Below are 20,593 nucleotides of genomic sequence, written 5' to 3' on the forward strand. Positions count from 1 at the left end.
CTGGGGTGAGATGATATCTCATAATTGTTTTAATTTGCATTAGAGCTAGGGATTTTGAACATTTCTTCATGTGCTTATTAGCCATCTGAATGTCTTCTTTGGTGAAGTGTCTGTTCATATCCTTTGCCCATTTTTCTATCAGATTATTTACCTTTATCTTGTTGTGGTGCTCAAGTATTTTATAAATTCTAGATATAAGTCCCTTATCTGATATGTCATTACCAAATACTTTTTCCCAGTCGGTAGCTTCCCGTTTTACCCTGTTGGAAAAGTGTTTGGATGTGCGTAGGGACAAACCTGTTCTTAAAATTGTTTTGAAATTCAGTTGGGATACAGTCAAGGTCCTATTTTGGGCCTCGTGTACTTGTTTTTCTTTTCTTCAACTTCATTTTGAACTTCCCGATGAATAGTTCATGATCTGTTCCTGGTTAGTACTTGGATGGGAGAACTTTCAGTCTTTTTGTTAGCAAGTAGGCACATCATGCAAGGATTCAGAATAGTTCTTAGCTATTAACACTGAGAACATTCTAAAAGGCTCTAAAAGAACAAACAGATCTGTCTTGGAAGAAGCACTATCCATGTGTTCTTTAGACACAAGGATGATGAGACTTTGTCTCACAGACTTCATCAATATTGTCAGGAGGGAAGATCCTCAACAAGACACATTGGTGCTGTGAGTACAACAATGGATTTGAGCATGGTGGAGATTGTAAAGATAGTACATGGCAGGGAAGAGCTTTGACAGTTCCTGGGGTCACCACCAGTCATAGATGGGCACTTGTTGTTGTTGACTGCCTTCAAGTTGAGCATGACTCATAGAGACCCTATGAACAAAAGGCCTGAAGCCCCTCTACAACAATCGACATTTATCAAAATTCATAGAGTTTCCAGAGGCAAGTTATTTAGGAAGTGGATGCCACTCTTGCTTCCTACTAACAACTTTAAAAAATGCTAATATTTAATGACCATTTACTTTAAGATATGCTCTCATGTGTCTCTCTGTGGAGGCTTCGGTATTGTCAGGATACAGAATGTATTTCAGTGGAACTTCCAAACTAAGAAAGACTAAGAGAAAAGATGAGATTTACAGTCTTGGAAAATTCAGGGGAGGGGGGGTCAGCTACAAGTTGATTCTGGCTTGATGGCAATGAGTCAAACACTAAGATGGATCTTTCTGGAGCACTAGCCATCTCAAGAGCAACATCAACTCAGTTCTGTAGACTTCTTCCTCCAGAGAATAGTGTCTGTACCACAGAGTGATCAGTGTCCTTTCTTGTCCCAGCATTGATGCTTTGTCACAGCATTTCCTGCCTGTACTTCACAATTCATTACTCTGCTTTGTTGTTGTTGTTGTTATATACCCTCCAGTCTAATTGATTCACTGCTGACCCCTCTAGCAGGTTTTCAGAAACAGTAAATCACACGCAAAGAGATTGTCCATCATTCTCCCACAGAACAGCTGGTAGATTCAAACTGTATGCCATTGGATAGGCGGTGTAACTCCTTACCACTGAGCCACCAGGCTCAGCTTTATAGCTTATTAAGTCATTCTCCTCAACTATAACTTTTACAGCCCATAATGAGAACTCTAGTAGCTTGTTGTCATTGTTGTTAGGTGTCATCAAGTAGAGAACAACTCATAGTGACTGTGAACAAAAGATCTGAACCCTGTTCTATCCTTTACCACCCTCACACTTCTTGCCCACTGCAGCAGTCACCACCTCAATCCTCCTGGCCAAAGGTCTTCCTCTCCTTTGTCAACTTAGTGTTAAGGAATTGCATTGCTGATGAACAGATATGTGGGTCAAATCCACCAGTAGCTACATAGGAGAAGGATGGGTAACCCTCCCATGCATTTTACCACCTCTGAGAACCTACTGGACGGTCAGCTCTGGGTCACTTTTGACTTAATGGCACACAACAACAATGAGACCGTAAGCTACTGGAGATCAGAAACTACATCTTACAAAACTCAGAAGTTAGTTGCAAAATTGTCCTCTCTTTCGCTTTAAATCAATGTGTCTTTTTAGAAAAGCTAAAGCTTCTCAAAAGAAAGCTTATCACAAATTCCAGTCCTTTTTGAAGCTGAACTAGGGTAACAAAATCCCACTCCTTCAGAATCTCCTGTTCTCCACACTCTTTCTTTGCACTTGGGGTCATCTGTAGAGATATTTTCTTGATATCCTTGACTCCATTGACCACATAGATCATCAGTATTTGGAAACTTGCCAAGTTAAATCTTAATCTTTCAAAGTCCAGAGAAAACTGTTGACTTGATGATATGCATTCAGTGGGCAAGGGAGAGAGACAGGACAGGAATTTATGTTTCTTGATAGACATGCAGTGGTTTGCTAGGGTCTTTCCTGTCTCTCCTGGATATCTCAATATGCCTTGGCCCCTGTTCAGAAATATCTGGACCAACTGCCTTCATTGTGCAAACACTGCCATGGGCACTATGGGAGATATGGCAGCGAGGGCATGGCTATCATGCTCAAGAATGCAAAGGAAGAGAACAGTGTCATAACCTACCATGCTGTCCAAGTGCCATATTGGCCATTCAAACCCCCTGAGAATGTGATAAAGTAGAGATGAAGCAAAGCCATTGTTTTTAATCTCTTTACTCTAAACCCATATTCTATGTTGTTAAGATGAAAGGAGCGAGCTCTACCAAGCCATAAATACTTTTTATAAATTTGAATTTAGTGGGATGATACTAACAAGTCTAGGGGGAAAGAAAACCTTCAGTGGAATTTTTGTCTGTCACTTTCTGCTTTATGATATTTTAAAAATACTTTACAGACAACAAAATGCAATGCAAGGTCATTGTACTATACTGTATGCCATTAATATGAGAATTAGAGAAAGGTATAATGACCCAGGTCATGGTCTTCACAATTACTTGCTATGCATCAGAAAACAGAACAATGACTAAGGATGACAGGAGAAGAATTGATGCCTTCGAGTCGTGGTGCTAGAGAAGAGTATTGAACATGTCATGGACCACCAAGAGAACAAACAGATCAGTCCTATAGAGGGTAAAACCAAATTTCTCCTTGAAGGTAAGAATTTTGAAGCTCTGTCTCACATACTTTGGGCATGTTACCCTGAGGGACCCTTCCTTAGAGAAGAAGATCATGCTTGGAAGGGTGGAGGGACAGCACAGGAGAGGAAGGCTCTGGATGAGATGGATTGACACAGTGACTGGGATAATGGGGACAGGTGTGTCAGAAGCAACGAGATTGGCTTAGGACAGGGCACGGTTCCCAGCTTTATGTATAGGGTTGCTAGGAGTCACAAGTGATTGGATGACACATAACAATAGCAATAATAAAAAGCAAAATAAACTAATTCCCACAAGGACAAATACTGTATAAAACCATTATTGTAGAATGAGTATGAGGATCTGGGGTGGGGGGGAGGTGGAAGCAGAGGAGTGAGGATGGGTGGGGGGGTGAGTTGTTAATCATAAGGTTGCACAATTCAATTTGATGGAAGGGCTGAGAAATGGGAAGGATTTTGTATGAAAGACAATGTATTTAAACGTTGTAAATATATCAGTATAAAAAAGAAATCTCTGTTCATTGCTTATTTGGGAGATAATACCATGATACTCTTGGTACCAGCAGTTGGAAGAAAGGAGACATATTGCTTTGGGCAAGTACAATGTCAGGGACCACTCCAAAATATTGGGGAGCAATAATATCAGTTTGAAAACTAAGGTGTGCCTGATTCAGTTTTTTTCAGTCAATTGCTATATATCTAAGAGCTAACCAATGACTAGGATAAAAGAAGAATCGATACCTTTAAATTGTAGTATTGGAGGAGAGTACTGAATATCCTTTAGACATACCAAAAAAAAAATCCCACAAGATATTTCCTGGAAAAAGTCCAGAGTGCTCACTGGAGGCAGGGATGGGGAAGCCTCCTTGTCTCACATACTTTGGGCATGCTGCTACGAGAGCCTATTCCTTGGAGAAGGGAATTATGCTTTGAAAGGAGGAGGGCCAGTGGAAGACAGGAAGAGACTTTACAAGATGGACAGACACAGTGACTGCAACAGTGGTCTCAAGAGTGTCAGAGATGAAGAGGATGGCACCGGATAGGAGAGGGTTCAGATCTGTTTATAGCCCTAACAACAATTACAAAAACTCTTGCCTGTTTTTATGTTTGTGCAAGCAAATGCATGTGTATGCATGATACATGTGTACACACAGCATGCATACATGCATATGTAAATCTTTTTTTCACTTTAATTAGAAAAATTATGTACATAGTTACACATAGTAAGAATTTTCTCTTGACATTGGATTGTCTATTAAATATTATTTTAAAAGTTGTATTGCATTCTATTGCATGCATGTATTATAATTTGATTGATAAAAATCTTCATCTGTTTGTATTTAAACTGTTTCAAGTTTTTCATTTTTTTCTCCTATAAAGCACAAATAAATGACAGCAATGAAAAGTTGTCATTTTTTTTCTGGGCGAGGCAGGATTTATTTTACAGCATGGAATACAGGCAGGACCAACATTAAAAAAAAATCAATCTTCTTAAATAACTAATTATGTATGCCTGATTGTTTCCTTGGGATAAATGTCTATAAATAAATATTTCTAAAGCTTTTAGCACACGTTGCCAAATTATCTTTGAAAACATTTGTGTCAATTTACATTCCCATCATCACTGAATAAGAATGCTCAGTTTCCAAACCACCTCCAGAAATGAGTGGTGTGTATATATATATATATATATATATATATATATATATATATATATGTAAATAACATAGTGTCTATCTTTATATCTACATATAGATAGATACATATATAAATGTAGAATATTTGGTATCTAATTATAATTTTAATTTACATTTCTCTTGATTATTCTTAAATATGAGAAAAATGTTTGAAAGCTTTGAAATCAACTCAAATGGATACTATACCACACATACATACACAACACACACACACACACACACACACACACACACACACCTCTTACTCTTTGACAACGGATCCTCAGTGACAAAACTTGCTTCCAGGTAATTAATTTGTCTTTTTACAATATATTTTATAAATAGCTAAGCTACAGAATGTTGGTCAATGAGACGTAAAAACAAATCTGTTGGGATGAGGTTGTTTTAATAAAGTTGTCATTAGTGTTAACAAACAAAAAAAGACTGAGTAGGAAATCCTTTTAACTCTATGACTTTTAGACAAAATTAATTGAGGATGTGATTCTTATTTTCAATTTTTTTATTATACTAGTTTATTTACAAAATCATAATACATTGTTTTTCAGATCAGATTCTTCCAATTTGTTTTAGTGATTCAGAAACTTTGAGGGAAGCTAGAGCAAACTCTAATATCACTCTGTTTAAAAGAAGGGGGAAACCCCCAAAACACCTTTCCTTGATGTAGAGTAAGTTAACTAACCAGCGCTGTAAAGACTCTTCATTCCCCTACTTCATTTATGATGCAACAATAAATATATCATTTAAGCCCACTCAGTCAGTTTTCTGTTTCTTGCAACCAGAGCATCTGAACTGACACATCCATTGATTTTCTCAATTTATGCTTGTGACTCCTCCTTGAAGATGTAGGAGGGACACTGAAGAAGCAGAGCATCCCAATGGCTTTCCATTTCATAGGGAATTCCGGTGCCTTCTTCTTTAGGTGGGTGGCTCCGCTAAGAACGCAAAAGCTGTGCATCTGTCAGTGCTAATCCAAGAATGCCTCAGAGAGAGAGAGAGATGGGCAGACTCCCATGCAATTTAGGGCCTCAGAAACCCAAAGGAAGGCCTGTGTTGGCTCCAGTGCAATGAGTTCAGAGGTCACACAGCGAATAAGAAGCACGGCCAAAGTTGAGAGCCAGTAGAAATGACACACTGAATTTCATCCATGGATTTTAGACCTTTCATGCTGTCTCAACATTACGTGGTATATGTGGGTCGTTAGATGCCATGGAGTGAACTCTGACTCACAGCGACTCTATACACAGACAGAACTAACAGTGCCAGGCTCTCTTCACAATCTCTGCTCTGCAAGTTCCTCCCTGCAGCTCACTCTGTCAATCCGCCTCGCTGAGTGTGTTCTGTTAGTACATATGGCACTTAATCATCCTAGAGAAGGGCAACAAAGCCTAAAGGCCCTCTCATTATATGTTAGAAAGGTCTGGAAACAGCTATCTGTGTGCATTTACCTAATCTTGAAAATGAAAATGAAAAATATACAGCTAAACTCCAGCATTGTAAAGATTAACAGCTAGTCATGTGTCATGAAGGTGTACTAAAATGACGGCAAGCCACGTCTCAATAATGTCACAGTTGCTGAACTACCCTTCATCAAACACCTTTATAGGAACACTTAATTGTGATTCTGAATGTGTGATTGCAACAATAGAGTGTACAGAAATATTAACGAGCCTTTTATGATGAATTTGGGTCAAGGGCAACACTATGTTTAATGGGTCTTGGTGCAAACACCCTGGGGGTAAACTCCATCATTTATTCTAGTTGTTTTGCAGCGGTCAGCTTGCCTCAGACCCTTGACAATACATGTTGGAATAAATACGAACTTCCACTTCAAACCAGCAGACAAGCCAAACACTAGACAAGTCCTTCAGGCTTATTTTATTCTGAAACCTCAAGGAAAGTGCCTTTTGATGTTCTCCTTAACACACTTGGTATTTTTCATAAACTTTAGCATTATGTTTAACACTTCTTGTTACTAAATGCAAAAACATTTGGTGGTTGGCTTTTCTATGTCGAACAAAAAAATAAACCCATTGTTGTTGAGTCAGTTCTGACTCATAGCAACCATAAACGACAGAGCAGAACTGCCCAACAGGGTTTTAAGATTCACCACCACTGAGCTGATTCTGATTCACAGTGACCTTCCACTGGGTTTCCAAGGCGGCGTATACATCTTAACTGATGGCTAGCAGTGCACCATGTCATGGACTATACTACAAAGATTCCAAAGGCAGTAAATGTTTAAGGAAGCAGACTGTCACACCTTTCTCCCACAGAGTGCCTGGTGGATTTGGACTCCTGACCTTTAGATAGGCATATGAGTGGGTTTGTTTATTTTTGGGGGGGGTAGGGTTTACTCTGATTTCTTTATAAAGCTTGAATACATTGTTTTTCACAAAAGATCCTTTCCATTTCCTTCACCCTACCCACTCATAGAATTGTGCAACCCTATGATTAACGCCCTACCCCCCCATCCTCACCCCTCTAAATTCACCCTCCCCACCCCCTGCCTTTGATCCTCACACTCATTTTAAAATAATGGTTTTATACAGTATTTGTCCTCTTGGGACTGAGTTAGTTCACTCAGCATAATGCTCTCCAGTCTCTCCCAAGTTAGGTAGTAATTTACAAAATCATTGCTCCTGTGAGCTGCATACTATCCCATTGTACCATAACTTCTCAATCCATTCATTTGTGGTTGGACATCTGGGCTGTTTCTATGTTGCAATGGTGAATAACGCTGCTTTGAACATTGGTGTACAAGTTTCCATTTGAGCCTCAGTTCTCATTTTCTTAGGGTACATTCCAAGCAGCAGAATTTCTGGGTCATATGGAATTTCTATGTTCAGCTTTTTGAGGAAGTGCCAAACCGCCTTCCAGAATGGTTGTGCCAAACCGCCTTCCAGAATGGTTGTGCGAGTTCCTATTTTATCACTTCCTTTCCAACATTTATTACTTGCTCTCCCGTTAAACTTTGCCACTGCTACTGGAGTGAAATGGTATCTCATTGTGGTTTTGATTTGGATCTCTCTTATTGTCAGTGATATGGAGCATTTCTTCATATGTCTTTTGGCCATTTGAATAACCACTCTACTACTAAGGGTCTTTCCCCCTGATTACATATAGAATACTAAATCAGCCAGGAAAACCAAACTTACATGAATTTTAATGCCACAATTTCTATTTAAGAGTCTCTAAATATTTTTCTTTTTTATCCTTTTATTATCTTTTTTTTTCTTCTCATGTGTTATGGGTAAGAAAATCCAGTAACAAACTCATGCATGCAAGTAATGTAATTGTCTATAATTGTTCAATTTAACTTCATGAATGGCTCTGAACTCCTGTTCTTCCGAGAGTAGTGAGGACATAATTGTGTCTTCTCAAACATTCTGAATGTTCCTCACTTCCATTAGGCTCCAGAAGATTCCAAGTAACCAAGACATTGATAGAAAAGGAAGAGGGTGGTTCAGGTTGTATAGAGATGTCACATGAACTAGGGTTCGAGGCACAGCAGCAGTTAGGTCACAGCTGAAGATTTCCATCTCCCATGGGAAGCCCTCTTGCAAAGACTCATTCCATAGATGGGATGTCTGCAGAATCAGAAAGGACCCTTTCTCTGAGGACCATTCAAGTCTCCGTTTTCATTACCTCCTCAGTCCCCCATGACTTGCTGTCAGCTCAAGAGAATCCCATTCTGATATGCAATATGGAAAGATACTTCCCTCAAGTATTTTCTCCACCTCTCTGTTCTACTGAAGCAGCGTCTTTCAGCCTCAAAGGCTTATTAGGAACATTGAAATATAATCACCACACTTAGGTTTCACTCTTAGACTAAATGAAAATGAAATCTTTAGAGATAGATCCCAAATGCTTACTTATTTAAATAAAACATCTCATGTGATTCCAATCTTAGGTAAACAAAAAATAAAACAGCAGTAAAAACAAAGATCCAACCAACTATCTAAATGAGGAGAGGGGAAAAATCAGCAGCCAAAGAAATCAAAACAGCCATAATATATACACATATGAGTGAATGAATCTCATCACTCTTATCATAAATGTTAGGTAAGTTATGAAACTACTCAAGGGATACTTTTTATTTTGACTTTCCTTGTTCCAACAAAACATCAACCGCAATAAAAAATATAATAAACATAACATGAAGAAATGACTTCTAGTATCTTTAATGCACAAAAAAATATTTTCACAGCATTTTTCATTAAAATATATTAGTCTTCAGGTCTATTACCTGAGTTTCATTCTGATAGCTGAGGGGTCTGTTCTGAGACTAAGAGCTGCATGAGAGGTAATAGGCCTTTGGATATATTTGGCCAGTCAGTCAAAAGTAAGCAAGGGCAAGCTGTACAAGAAGAAGCACTGACATTCGTTTTTCACATACATGATGTTGGAAAGACAAAGGCAACTTTACTATCTTGTTCTATAAACTTGGTAAATATTCTATTTTAACTCTCTTTACTAAGCCTCTGCTCAATGACACTGTATTAGGGTATCTCATTTTTTAGAGTATTCTTTCTATGCTTCGTTGACATTGAGAAGAAAGCATTTTCCAGAGACTAGCCTAAAATGTCTAAGAGCTAACATTTACACTTTGGGCATTTCAGCTGTTGCCTAACTTATTTTCATGATAATTTGAACCATTACATGAACAGATTCTCATGTCTCTTTAACTAAACTTTCTCAGTTTTTCAAACATTTCTTTTCTCCAAGGACAGGAAAGGAAAGAATCCAGGCCAATGTGCAAAGATAAAAATCCTTTTAGCAAGGTTAATGGCAATTATATGGGATTATTTGTTATCCCACTTTATTTCTTACCTTCATGGGAAGTTTTTGGCATGAAAATGAATGCTCAGCCATTACTGTCAAGTACCAGCCTTAGTGCTGCATTCTTTTGTTAAATCACACTTTCCATTAGCATTGCAGGCATATCTGATAATATCTTATCAAATAGGCCAAACATGGAAGGTTTAACTGAAAATTAAAGAAATTCAAAAGCCAATAACTCAGGTAGGCTCACCATTCCAAAAAATTAAGAGACTACTGAAAAGGGGGAAAAATTACTCCTTAAAAATATTTTTTTAAAAACCTGAGATTGTGGCACACCTTCAGTTTCAAAATTCTTAAAAGTTCTAATATTCTTGGGGTATATTCCATGCAGTGGAAAAGCTGGGTCATAAGGAATTTTTATGTACAGCTTTTTGAGAAAATGCCAAACTACATTCCAGAGTGATTGTACCATTTTACAATCCCACCAACAGTGTAAAAGAGTTCCTTTCTCTCCACATCCTCTCCAACATTTATTACTTGCTCTCCTGTTAAACTTTGCCACTGTTACTGGGGTGTGGTGCTATCTCATTGTGTTTTGATTTGCATCTCTCTCATTGCCAGAGATTTTGAGCATTTCTTCATGTGTCTGCTGGCCATGTGAATATCTTCCTCTGTAAAAAGTCTTCCCATATCTTTTGCCCATTTTGTAATTGTGTTATTAGTCTTTTTCTTGTGAAGGCCCTTTGGGATTCTGCAAACTTTTACTATGAGACTTTGTCTGAAATGGTATTGCCAAATGTTTCTGGTGTTCCCACCCCCCCACCCCCCAGTCAGTGGGTTTTCTTTTCACTCTGTTGGAAAATGTTTTTTATGCACACAGAAATTTAATCTTTAGAAGGTCCTATTCATCAATTTTATCTTCTCTAGATTGGGTATTTGTGTACAGAAACCGAGAAAATTAGAACTGAGACATTAATGGAGATTTGTATACCAATGTTCACAGAAGCATTATTCACCATCACAAAAACATAAAAACAGCCCAAATGTCCAATCACAATAAAATGGGTTAAGAAATTATAGTATGTTCACACAATGGAATATTATGTACATGCAGGAATGATCATTTTGAAAATTACTACCTAACCTGGGAGGGTCTGGAAAGCATTATGTTGAGTGAACCAACTCAATCTCATAAACATAAAGATTGTAGAAATAGAAAGATGAGTAGTAAAACATATCATAATGATCCAAGGAGGAGAGGGTAGGAGCACAGAGATGAGGATGGGCAAGGGGTGAACCTTAGGGTCACAGGGTCACACAATTTAATGGGTAGAGGGAGGGGTGGGTAAAGGAAGTAAAGATTCTTGTTTAATCCACAATCACCACAGAGAATGCTTCAGGAGGAAATAACTACAAGCACATTCTTAAAGTCTAGATAATCTTTCTTAATGCTGAATCATTTGAGCTTTTTTCTCTCTTGAAATATATTTTCTTTTCCCACTTTTAGTATCTACTGGCTCAATGCAGTCTTCAGAAAGGACTGTTCTTGGAGTTGAGACTTGGGAAAGGCTCTGTTAGTGTTCTTTCTTTGGGATCTGTCAAGGAGCATTCACAAGGGTACACACACTACTTGCCTAAAACCTGTTAAAACTCTGTTCTGGAAACAATCTTGCAAACACTGGGGCTTGTTTGCTGGCATATGTACCCTTGAATTTTCATAGGAAGATGTTATATCACTACCAGTGGATGAATTCCAAGGATATAACTATAATGTTCACTCATCTCCGTGGTCATATTTTCAAACACCCCTGAGAAATACTAGTTATACATTTATGATTAAAAAGTCAATAAATTCATCACCAAAGCTGGCAAATCTCTTTCAAGTATTTGGCTCATTACTTTTGGTCAAATAAGTTTTTTAGCATCACTTCCAACTTCCAAAAAGTCAGTGCCAACTTAAATGACAGACTGCAACAAAAATCAGAAAAATAAAATTATCTTGACATGTTGGGAAAATCATTTGCACAATAGTAGCAGGTATACCCAAGCAGATATATGCACATCCATGTTTATCGTGGCTTTCTTCACAATAGCAAGGAGTTGGAAACAACCTAAGTGCCCATCAACAAACGAATGGATAGAGAAGCTGTGGTATATTAGCCCAATCAAATACTATGCTGCATTGAAAAACAAGGAGCTCATGTAATATTATTCAAAATGGGTTACCCTGGAGGACATTATGCTGAGTGAAATATCTCAGTCACAAAGGGACAAATACTGCATAGTGCCACTGTTGTAAAACAGGACCGACCTCAGGGTTGTGGGGAGACCAAGAAAGATGGGATAAATAATGTATGCTGCATTGAAATACATGAGGGAGAAAACTGTTTAAAAGGGACATGTAATCAGGTATTATTGTCATGACAGGAGTTCAGAACTGAAGGCTCCATAGTGGAGTGGGCCTGGGGGGAGGGATTATAAAACAATGGGGGAACTTATCTTTTACTTTTCAAAGAGAAGAGTGTACTGGGAGTGGAGGGGTGGGCAGGGAGAAAAGTGCAACAATGAATGGAAATCCAAAGTTTCTGTAAATTTTCATTAAAATTAATTTTAAAAAATAGAAAGTGTCTAATAAGGGAGGAGAAATGACCTGGAAAAATGCCTCCATCTTCATTTTCTCTTTGATTCATATTTCACACTATAAAATTCTAATCCAATCCTGTCAATGTCATGCTAACAAAAAACTCCAATAGTTCTCTTCAATTTGAAATAAAGCTTGCACGCTCTCTATCTTAGCAATCAAGATCATTTTCTTTCTGCATTTTGCCTACACTTCTACCATGGCACAAAATTAGATTTTTACACCAATGTTCATAGCAGTATTATTCACCATTGTAAGAACATGGAAACAGCCCAAATGTCCAACCGCAAATGAATGCATTGAGAAACTGTGGTACATTCACACCATGGAATTTTATGCATCACACAGGAGCAATAACTTTGTAAATTATTATCTAACTTGGGAGGGACTGGAGAGCATTATGCTGAATGAACTAACTCAGTCCCACAAGGATAAATATTGTATAAAACCATTATTGTAGAATGAGTATAAGGATCCAGGAGGGGTGGGAGAGGCTGGAAGCAGAGGGATGTGGATTTGCAGGGAGAAGGGGAATTAATCAGTGGGTTGTACAGTTTGATTGGTGGATGGTGAGAGAAATTAAAAGAATATGTTCAAATTTGTATTTGAATTTTGAAATTTGTATTTGAATTTTGTAAATAATATTAGGAAAAAAATTTTTTAAAAAGAAAAACAACACAAAACAACCAGTCATCATATGCATTTCAACTCATGATGGTCTCATAAATTGCAGAGTAAGAGCTCTGCTTCATAGTACTGGTAATGACTGTACTCTTCTGGAAACAAAAGAGCTAGACTTCCAAGGAGCTTATTGGTAGATTCAAGCTACCAACTTTACAGTATGCATTGGAACATCATTTGTACCACCTGCAGATACATAATAAACTTACTACATGCTTAATATTATCATTATTCTGAGATCATCTCCTAAATTATATTGTGACTTGTTAAAAAAAGTTTCTTTTAGTCAATAGCTTCTAATAACAAAGAAAATTAAATGAGCTCTCTTAAGTACCAGCCATCATTTGTTTTCTAGGGCAGATATAACAATCTATCCAAAAAGGGGCTTAAAACAATGTGAGTTTATTCACTCGCAGTTGTGGAGGCTAGAGTTTCAATACCGAGTATCTGCTGATCATGCTCTTTCTAGAGTTTCTGAGGGAAAGTCCCTCTTTATCTCTTCCAGCTTCCTGTAGGCAGACATGTCTCTTGACTCATCAAAGTGTAACCCTGAGGCTGGCTTCCCTCCTTGTACTTTTGTGTCTGTGTCTCTTCTTTGTTTACTCAGTATGTCAATCATATTGGGTTAGAGTGCACCTCATGTTAAATTTTCCATGAAAAGACTTTATTTCCAAAAACAGCCACATTCACAGGGATTGGTAGATAGGACCACAAGTCTACATAATGCAATAGTTTAAAAACCCCACCAAAAAAAAACCCACAAAAGGTTGGTTCTTTGAACCCACCAGTTATTCTATGGGATGAAGATGTGGTAATCTGCTTCTATAATGATTTCCACCCTCAGAAACCCTATGTTTCACTCTGCCCTATTGAGGCCTCTATGAGCAAGAAGTTATGAGATAGCAATTGGCCTTGAGGGTCTTAACAGTTAAAATTGTAACGTATCTATAAAAAATAATTTAGTATATTTTTTGAGGACACAGAATTCAACTCATAACAGACACATGTTCTTTATTCATCAGTTGTAATTGTAAAGTGCTATCAAGTTAAATACTACTCATAGCGACCTTATGAACAATAGAGCTGAAACTTGTCCTATTCTGTGCCACCATTATCACCCCGACACATTTGAGCCCATTGCCACGGACACCGTATCAATCCATATCATTTAGGATCTTCCTCTCCTTCACTGACCCTTCCCCATTCTAAACATGATGACATCTTTTTCTAAGGAATAGCCTCTACTAATAACATGCCCAAAGCACAAAAGATGAAGCGTGAACCATCCTTGCCTCCAAGAAGCCTTTTGGTTGTACTGTCTCCAAAATATATCTGTTCTTTTTTGCTGTTCATCAGATATTCAGCACCCTTCTCCATCACTACAACTCAAATGTACTAATTTTTCTCCTATCATCCTTATTTCTTGTCTATCTCTCAAATTCACAGTTCACAGCAGGTGACTAGAAAGCCTATGTCATAATTCAGGCATCCCCTAGTCTTTAGACTGACATCATTACTCTTCAGGAAAAATCCTTGGCACTGTCTTTTTCAATGATAGAGCCTACTCCATCCATTAATATCACCTAATTAGTTTGAACAAACAAAATTCCATTGTTGACTAGTGACAGACATACCATAGCTATTATAAGAAATGCAATTTTATTATTTTAGGTCACTTAAAACTTAGGTCATTTCTTATGGAAAAATACTGTGTTCTGAATGATAAATGCACCATGTTGATATTTTCACATATTATATTTGATACCCACAACAATCTGTGGACTTGGCATATGAGGAATATTTGAGAAAGGAGAGTTGAAGAAGTAATTTTCCTGAGCTCAAATACTTTCATTCATTTTTTTCATCCTACAAAATATTTACCAAGCACTGATCTGAACCACACAATATTCAAAGTAGTCATCATACAGTGTTGAGTAAAATTATGAAAGCTTCCTGTTCTCAGAAATGATATTCTAGTAGAAAGAAACCACAAGAATTCCATTTGATAATTAGATAGCAATCAAAATTTTCATCACTGGTTCCTGCATGTCCAATATTTATTTATTAAATAGTCCAGTCATACTCATTTAAAAAAATATTGGTTTGCAGGTTATCATTCAAATGCACCATTGTTTCATATGTGTACTTTGTGTTTTATGCAAGCATTCATATAAATTATGTCTTTCCCAATAAGAAAAGAACATTTTCTCATACTCAAAATATATTTCACTATGATGGTAAGAAACAGGTGGATACTTTTCCATTTTTAGAATTAATATTATAAATCTTTCAGTGTTACTATAGGCAACTGGAATTTCATTTCAAAACACAGCCATGCATACACACACATATATTCAGAAACACTGGAAGTAGGAGAAAATTCTGCAGATAAAATTATCTATGTTTTTACTTATTTTCTCAAAAAGTGAAAGTGAAATAATGCAAGAGAAGAATTATTTTGGTAAAAATAGTACACTGTGTACTAGTCCTAAATACAAACATCACAGAAGTGGTGATGGACTAAAGAAGAGAAGGACTGAATTAGAAAACCAAGCCTGCTTCTTAACACTCACCTGTACAAGAGAAGTCATCCACGCGGATATACCCTGGGATGCAGTCACAGCGATATAAGCCAGGCAGGTTGACGCAGATGGTATTGGCATGACAGTAATGCATCTTAGCTGCACACTCATCAATATCTGAAGAGAAAAAAAAAGAAACAATATTACTGTTAGTCAAAAGACTGAACCAAAGTGTAGTCATTTGGCCCTGAAGTTAGAAAAGATAAGTAAATGTCCACTGAAACCAAAATAAGAAAAAACTGTTAAATTAATGCAAAAGCTTATGTGCCCATTTAGCTGGTGCACTCATCAAGCATGTAAAGAATTTATAGAAAACTGTGCACGATGATCCTGAAAAAAAAAAAACAACAAAGTTTCTATCTATTAAAATTTCTATCCCAAAAAGGATTTCTCTCTCTCTCTCTCTCTCTCTCTCTCTCTCTCTCTCTCTCTCTCTCTCTCTCCTGTCTTGTCAATTCTGACACATGGTGACCCTCTGTTGGATTCCAGCTCTAGCTCACCTTTCTCCCTTAGAGAAACTGGTGGATTTGAACAACCAACTTCATGATTACCAGTGCAACATGTAACACATTAAGCCACACGCATTGTGTTTACATGTTCAAACTCAAGGAGTTCTGTGCTCACTGAGTTGTTATCAAGTAATACTGATTGGGTGTCCATTATTTGTGGTATCATTTTTATCAGAAAGGATCAAGGGAATCCAGCCCTTCTCTGCTTGCATGTCTCACTAAAGTAGACTTTAATTCATCTATTAGAAAACAATGGTGTAGTTGGTTTCTCCAATGTTGTATTAGGAATACAGCTGTGGTTTTCTGGTAAAAATGCATGTCTTTCATTATTTGGTCTGGGAATCTGCACCATGTGATAGAATAATGGGCCGTTTCAACCAAAGATTTTACTTTATTTGGGATGGAGGTAAAACCATTACCTGCTTCTTCATCGAAGTTCAAGAAAAGGATTAAACCAGCCCAGTTTTAATTAAGTACAGTATTTAGTCTCTTCTAGGTATCATGGCTTTAAAATGGTTTTATTTTACCAAGAAGCCTTATGTATGAAAGGGAGAGGGAGAGAGATAAGTACAATATGGTAATTAAAGACAGATAATACAATTTATAATCCTGGTTCTTTTAGTTACTAGCCTAGGACTTGAATGAAGTCATTGTCAGGGCTGATATCCTCATCAGTTTTTTAAGGGTTAGCTCTGAAGTGAATGCTTTAATTTATATTCTGCATTATCTAACTTTATCCTCATACAATTCCTACAGGAATGCACAATCACTCCCTCCATTTTACAATGCAGAAAATTGAGTTGGATTAAATAGCTGGAATAGTTATTCAGTTAATACATCCTAGATGCAAGATTTGGATTCAGAAGTCAATCTCTCATGCACTTCAAGGAAGTCCCATAAAAATGAGAATCACTCCAGTGCAAATACAGTGCTACCACTGAGATAATCACTAAAGTTCTAGTATCTTTCAGAAGCAAAACTTTTTGGGGCTCTTCTACAACAACCTGTGGCAATAATTTAATTATTAACATTTTCCATTTGCTTGAAAATATACAAGCCCCATTGACTTTTCATTTAATCATTCATACATATTTTGCTGTATGATATTAATTACAACTGATAAATATTACTGTATAATATTTTTTTTAATTTCATGTGAGTCCACACATATTTCATTTACTTTGTGTTTCCTTTCTATATATTGTGTCGTACAAACTCTTTCATTCATGTTATATTTCATGCAATTGTTTCTATACATTGCTTTATAAAATTAATAACTATTGGTCTATGTCTATTATTAAGGATAAAAATGACTACATTGAGTCACTGGGAAACCCTCATACCCATTTACTTTCAAAGTAGCAGTATGTTGGTCTAGCAAGTTCAAAAAGTTCAGGACTGATTAAGGAAAATTATACAACCAGAACAAAGCAGGATTTGTACAACAAGCTGTATATTGGGGCCAGCAACTAGTAGGAGGTATGTTGTTGTTGCTGATATTGTTGTTTTGTGTTGCTGACTTGGAACCAACTCACAGCTGATCTTCCAGCAGGTTTTCCAAGACTAAGTTGCATAGAAGACTGTCCATCTTTCTCCCATGGAGTAACTGGAGGATGTAAGACATATGTCTAGGGGTTGGCAATACAACTACTTACCACAAGGCCTCCAGAGCACTCTAGTAGGAAGTATATCAGAAGCAAATTTTACAGCAAGTCAACATAGTGAAAGATAGTCTGGAAAATTCAAAGTAAGAGAAGGGTGGAAAGGCTAGTGTCCACCTGCAATGTCCTTCTGCAGTAATATGGAGACTCTGGGTCAAAGATTTCCAAAGAACAGATCGGCTAGGTGATACAATAACTCTAGGGTCCTGGGTTAGCTATGGCTCACAGACATTAGACTCAGTTTTGAAGGATATGTAACCCAGGCAGTCTCTTAGTAGCTCAATATCTGCTTAGTTTGCCACCAGCAGGCTTCTTTGGGCTAATGGGTCTGAACTTGCTATAAAGGAGTAATCAACTTGAGTAAACAACCTAAAACCTACTTTTGGTTCATTTATATAACAATTGGTTTACTTCCTATTAGAATGCCCTGAAATAACATCAGATGAATTTCAGTGCTAAAATGTCAGTCAGTAATGAAAAGTTACTATGGCAAACTCAGATTCTAGAAGAAGACAAGATTCCAATAAAGATGATAAAATAATAAACACCAGAAATGAGTGCAACTACTCAGGCAACCAACAAAGTAGTCAAACCACATATTATGTGTTTCCAAAAATGATCGCAGGTAGCAGAAATTAGAAACAAAATACCAAAAACTTACAAGGTAAGACTACATAAAGCAAAGGTGTGGAGGCAATTCTCCTAGGAATTTGAGACAAGACAGTAACTGCTTAGGTGTATTAGATATAACTCAGCTCACTCTGGAAGTCAAGGTATTGAAATTCTTTCACAAGAACTTTTCTGACATCATTTAAGCCTTTTGCTTCACAGGATGGTATCATGAAATTCAAGTAGGAGAAAGTGTTTCTGGAAAGGAATAATGATTAACTTTGCTACTTGTAACAGTGAAGCAGAAAGATGCAGACTGAGAAGTGACCATTAGATTTGAGAAGAGGCTGACCTTGACCTGACAAGAGTAGACCTGGTAGATTAGTGGGGGCAAACGCCTGAATAGAGTTGATTAAAATGAACTGGAAATAGAGGAAGATAAAAAAGCAAAATATCTCTTTTGAGAAATTTTTCTAAGAAGAGAGAAAAAGAACAAAATGGGATTATAGAAGTAGGAAGACTTGGCAAGAGTGAGTCCTGTTTAAAGATGGAAAAATACCACAAAATGCTTAAATACTCTGGGGACTAATCCAGTAAATGTGAAGGGGCTTGACAATGTAAAGGGAAGATAAAAGCAAGAGATAAGTCCTAAAGAAGGTAAGAAAAGATGAGGTCCAGGGCACAAGGGAGTATGTCAACTTTACAACGTGAAGGGCAGAATACAAGGGTAGAGATGGAGCTAGGTTGGTATACACGGTGTTGGTAAGATGAGAAATGGCAGACAGTTGAGCATTCAGAAGAGAACAAGCTGCAGGAGGCTCATGGAAAAAGCAGAGGGTATTAAATAGTGCTTATGCATATAAAGAAAGAAAATGTACTAAGAAATATAACAAAGTGGCTGAGAGTTCTTTTGTGCTTTGGAGTCAATAAATGCAAAGTTGTTGCTGTTGTTATCTACCATTGAGTCTGAACCAACCCATAGCTGACCTTCTAGTAGGTTTTCAGATGCAGTAAATAGCATGAGAGGAGACTGATCATCTTTTTTTCCATGGAGCAAATGGTGGATTTGAACCTCATACCTTGGCATTGGCAGTACAATGCCTTACCAGTGGTCTAGTGGTAAGAAGCTGTGCTGCAATCCCAAAGGTTTGAATCCACCAGCTGTTCCACAGGAGAAGGATAGGCTGTCTTCTTCCATGTTATTTACTGCCTCTGAAAACCTGCTGGAGATTCAGTTCCAGGTCAGTTCTAACTCAAAGGTGGACAACCACAGAGCCACCAGGGTTCAATGTTCGGGTACTTCAGAAAGCACGTGCTTTAATCATCCCATTCAACTATTCAACGCAGGTGCAGTAAGATCAACTGGGAAATGAGGCATAAATAGAGGTGAGTTTCTAGGGAAATACAATAGATTACAAAATACTAGAAGTGGTTATGCAGAATCAAGATGATGGTGGAGTATCAAAGAGCATAAGCTGGTAAGAAGAGACACAAGGAAAGAAGAAGGAAGAGGGCAGTAGAAAGGAGGTTGAAGGACAGTGAATCTCAAGGTGAATATCATGTATCATTGTCCTGCAGAGTCACTCGGAGTTGGCCTTGACCTGAGAGCAACAGGTTCTGCTCTTTAATTTTGCTTCTTTTCAAACTAACTAACTTGTTTCTGTGGCCGCTGGAAATATCGTCAGCTCACAGCCTTCAGCTGTCAGCTCTTGACTGAAGAGAAATTGCCTTCGGGAAATTGCCCATTACTGAAGAAAGCTGTCTCCTCCAGAGTCCAGCCTCCATCTCGAGGGTGGTGGGTTTTGTTGTTGTTGTTGTTAGGTGCCATGCAGTCGCTTGTAACTCATAACGACCCTGTGTACAACAGCTCTGAACTCTGGTCTATGCTGAGCCAACCTCATCGTCTCCAATACACCCACCCACCCCCATTCCTGCAACAAATCATCCTTGAGGGCCATCCCTAGTTCATATTGCACTTTCTCTGCCCAAAATATCTTCCTTTCCTTACTCCATAGGTATTCATCACAATAACCAAGTTGATGTCAACAAGTCAATTCAGGCTAAAACAGGTGACCCCAAGTTTGGCATAGCTGACTGTTCAAAAGTAGATAACCAACCCTAGCAGTCATTCCAGTTACCTCCAAGAGGGCTTGAACTTAGAAATATTTTGTTAGCAGGTAAGTTTATTAGCCATTTGTACCTCTCTAGGTCGTTTGTCATCTGGAGATGAAAAAGTGAGGAAAAATGGAGTTGCTTTCATAGTTAAAAAAGTCATTCCTAGATCTGTCTTGAAGTACAATATTGTCAGTGACAGGATAATATCTATACGCATAAAAGGAAGTCCAGTGAATACCACTATCATTCAAATATA

At 37.7% G+C, this 20,593-nt stretch overlaps 1 protein-coding gene across 2 annotated transcripts in view; it reads right to left on the bottom strand.

Annotated features, from left to right (window-relative positions):
- The window catches only part of NELL1 (NEL-like 1 (chicken)), a 1,108,018-nt gene that overhangs the window by 522,102 nt on the left and 565,323 nt on the right, over nucleotides 1–20,593 (bottom strand). For both annotated transcript variants that reach the window (XM_006892008.1, XM_006892009.1), the window contains exon 13: nucleotides 15,435–15,560. In XM_006892008.1, the coding sequence (XP_006892070.1) occupies nucleotides 15,435–15,560 (126 nt within the window). The remainder of the gene's footprint in view (nucleotides 1–15,434; nucleotides 15,561–20,593) is intronic.

This window comes from Elephantulus edwardii, unplaced genomic scaffold, assembly GCF_000299155.1.
Source record: "Elephantulus edwardii isolate Elephantulus edwardi_28Jun2011 unplaced genomic scaffold, EleEdw1.0 scaffold00109, whole genome shotgun sequence".
NCBI classification, from domain to species: Eukaryota; Metazoa; Chordata; class Mammalia; order Macroscelidea; family Macroscelididae; genus Elephantulus; species Elephantulus edwardii.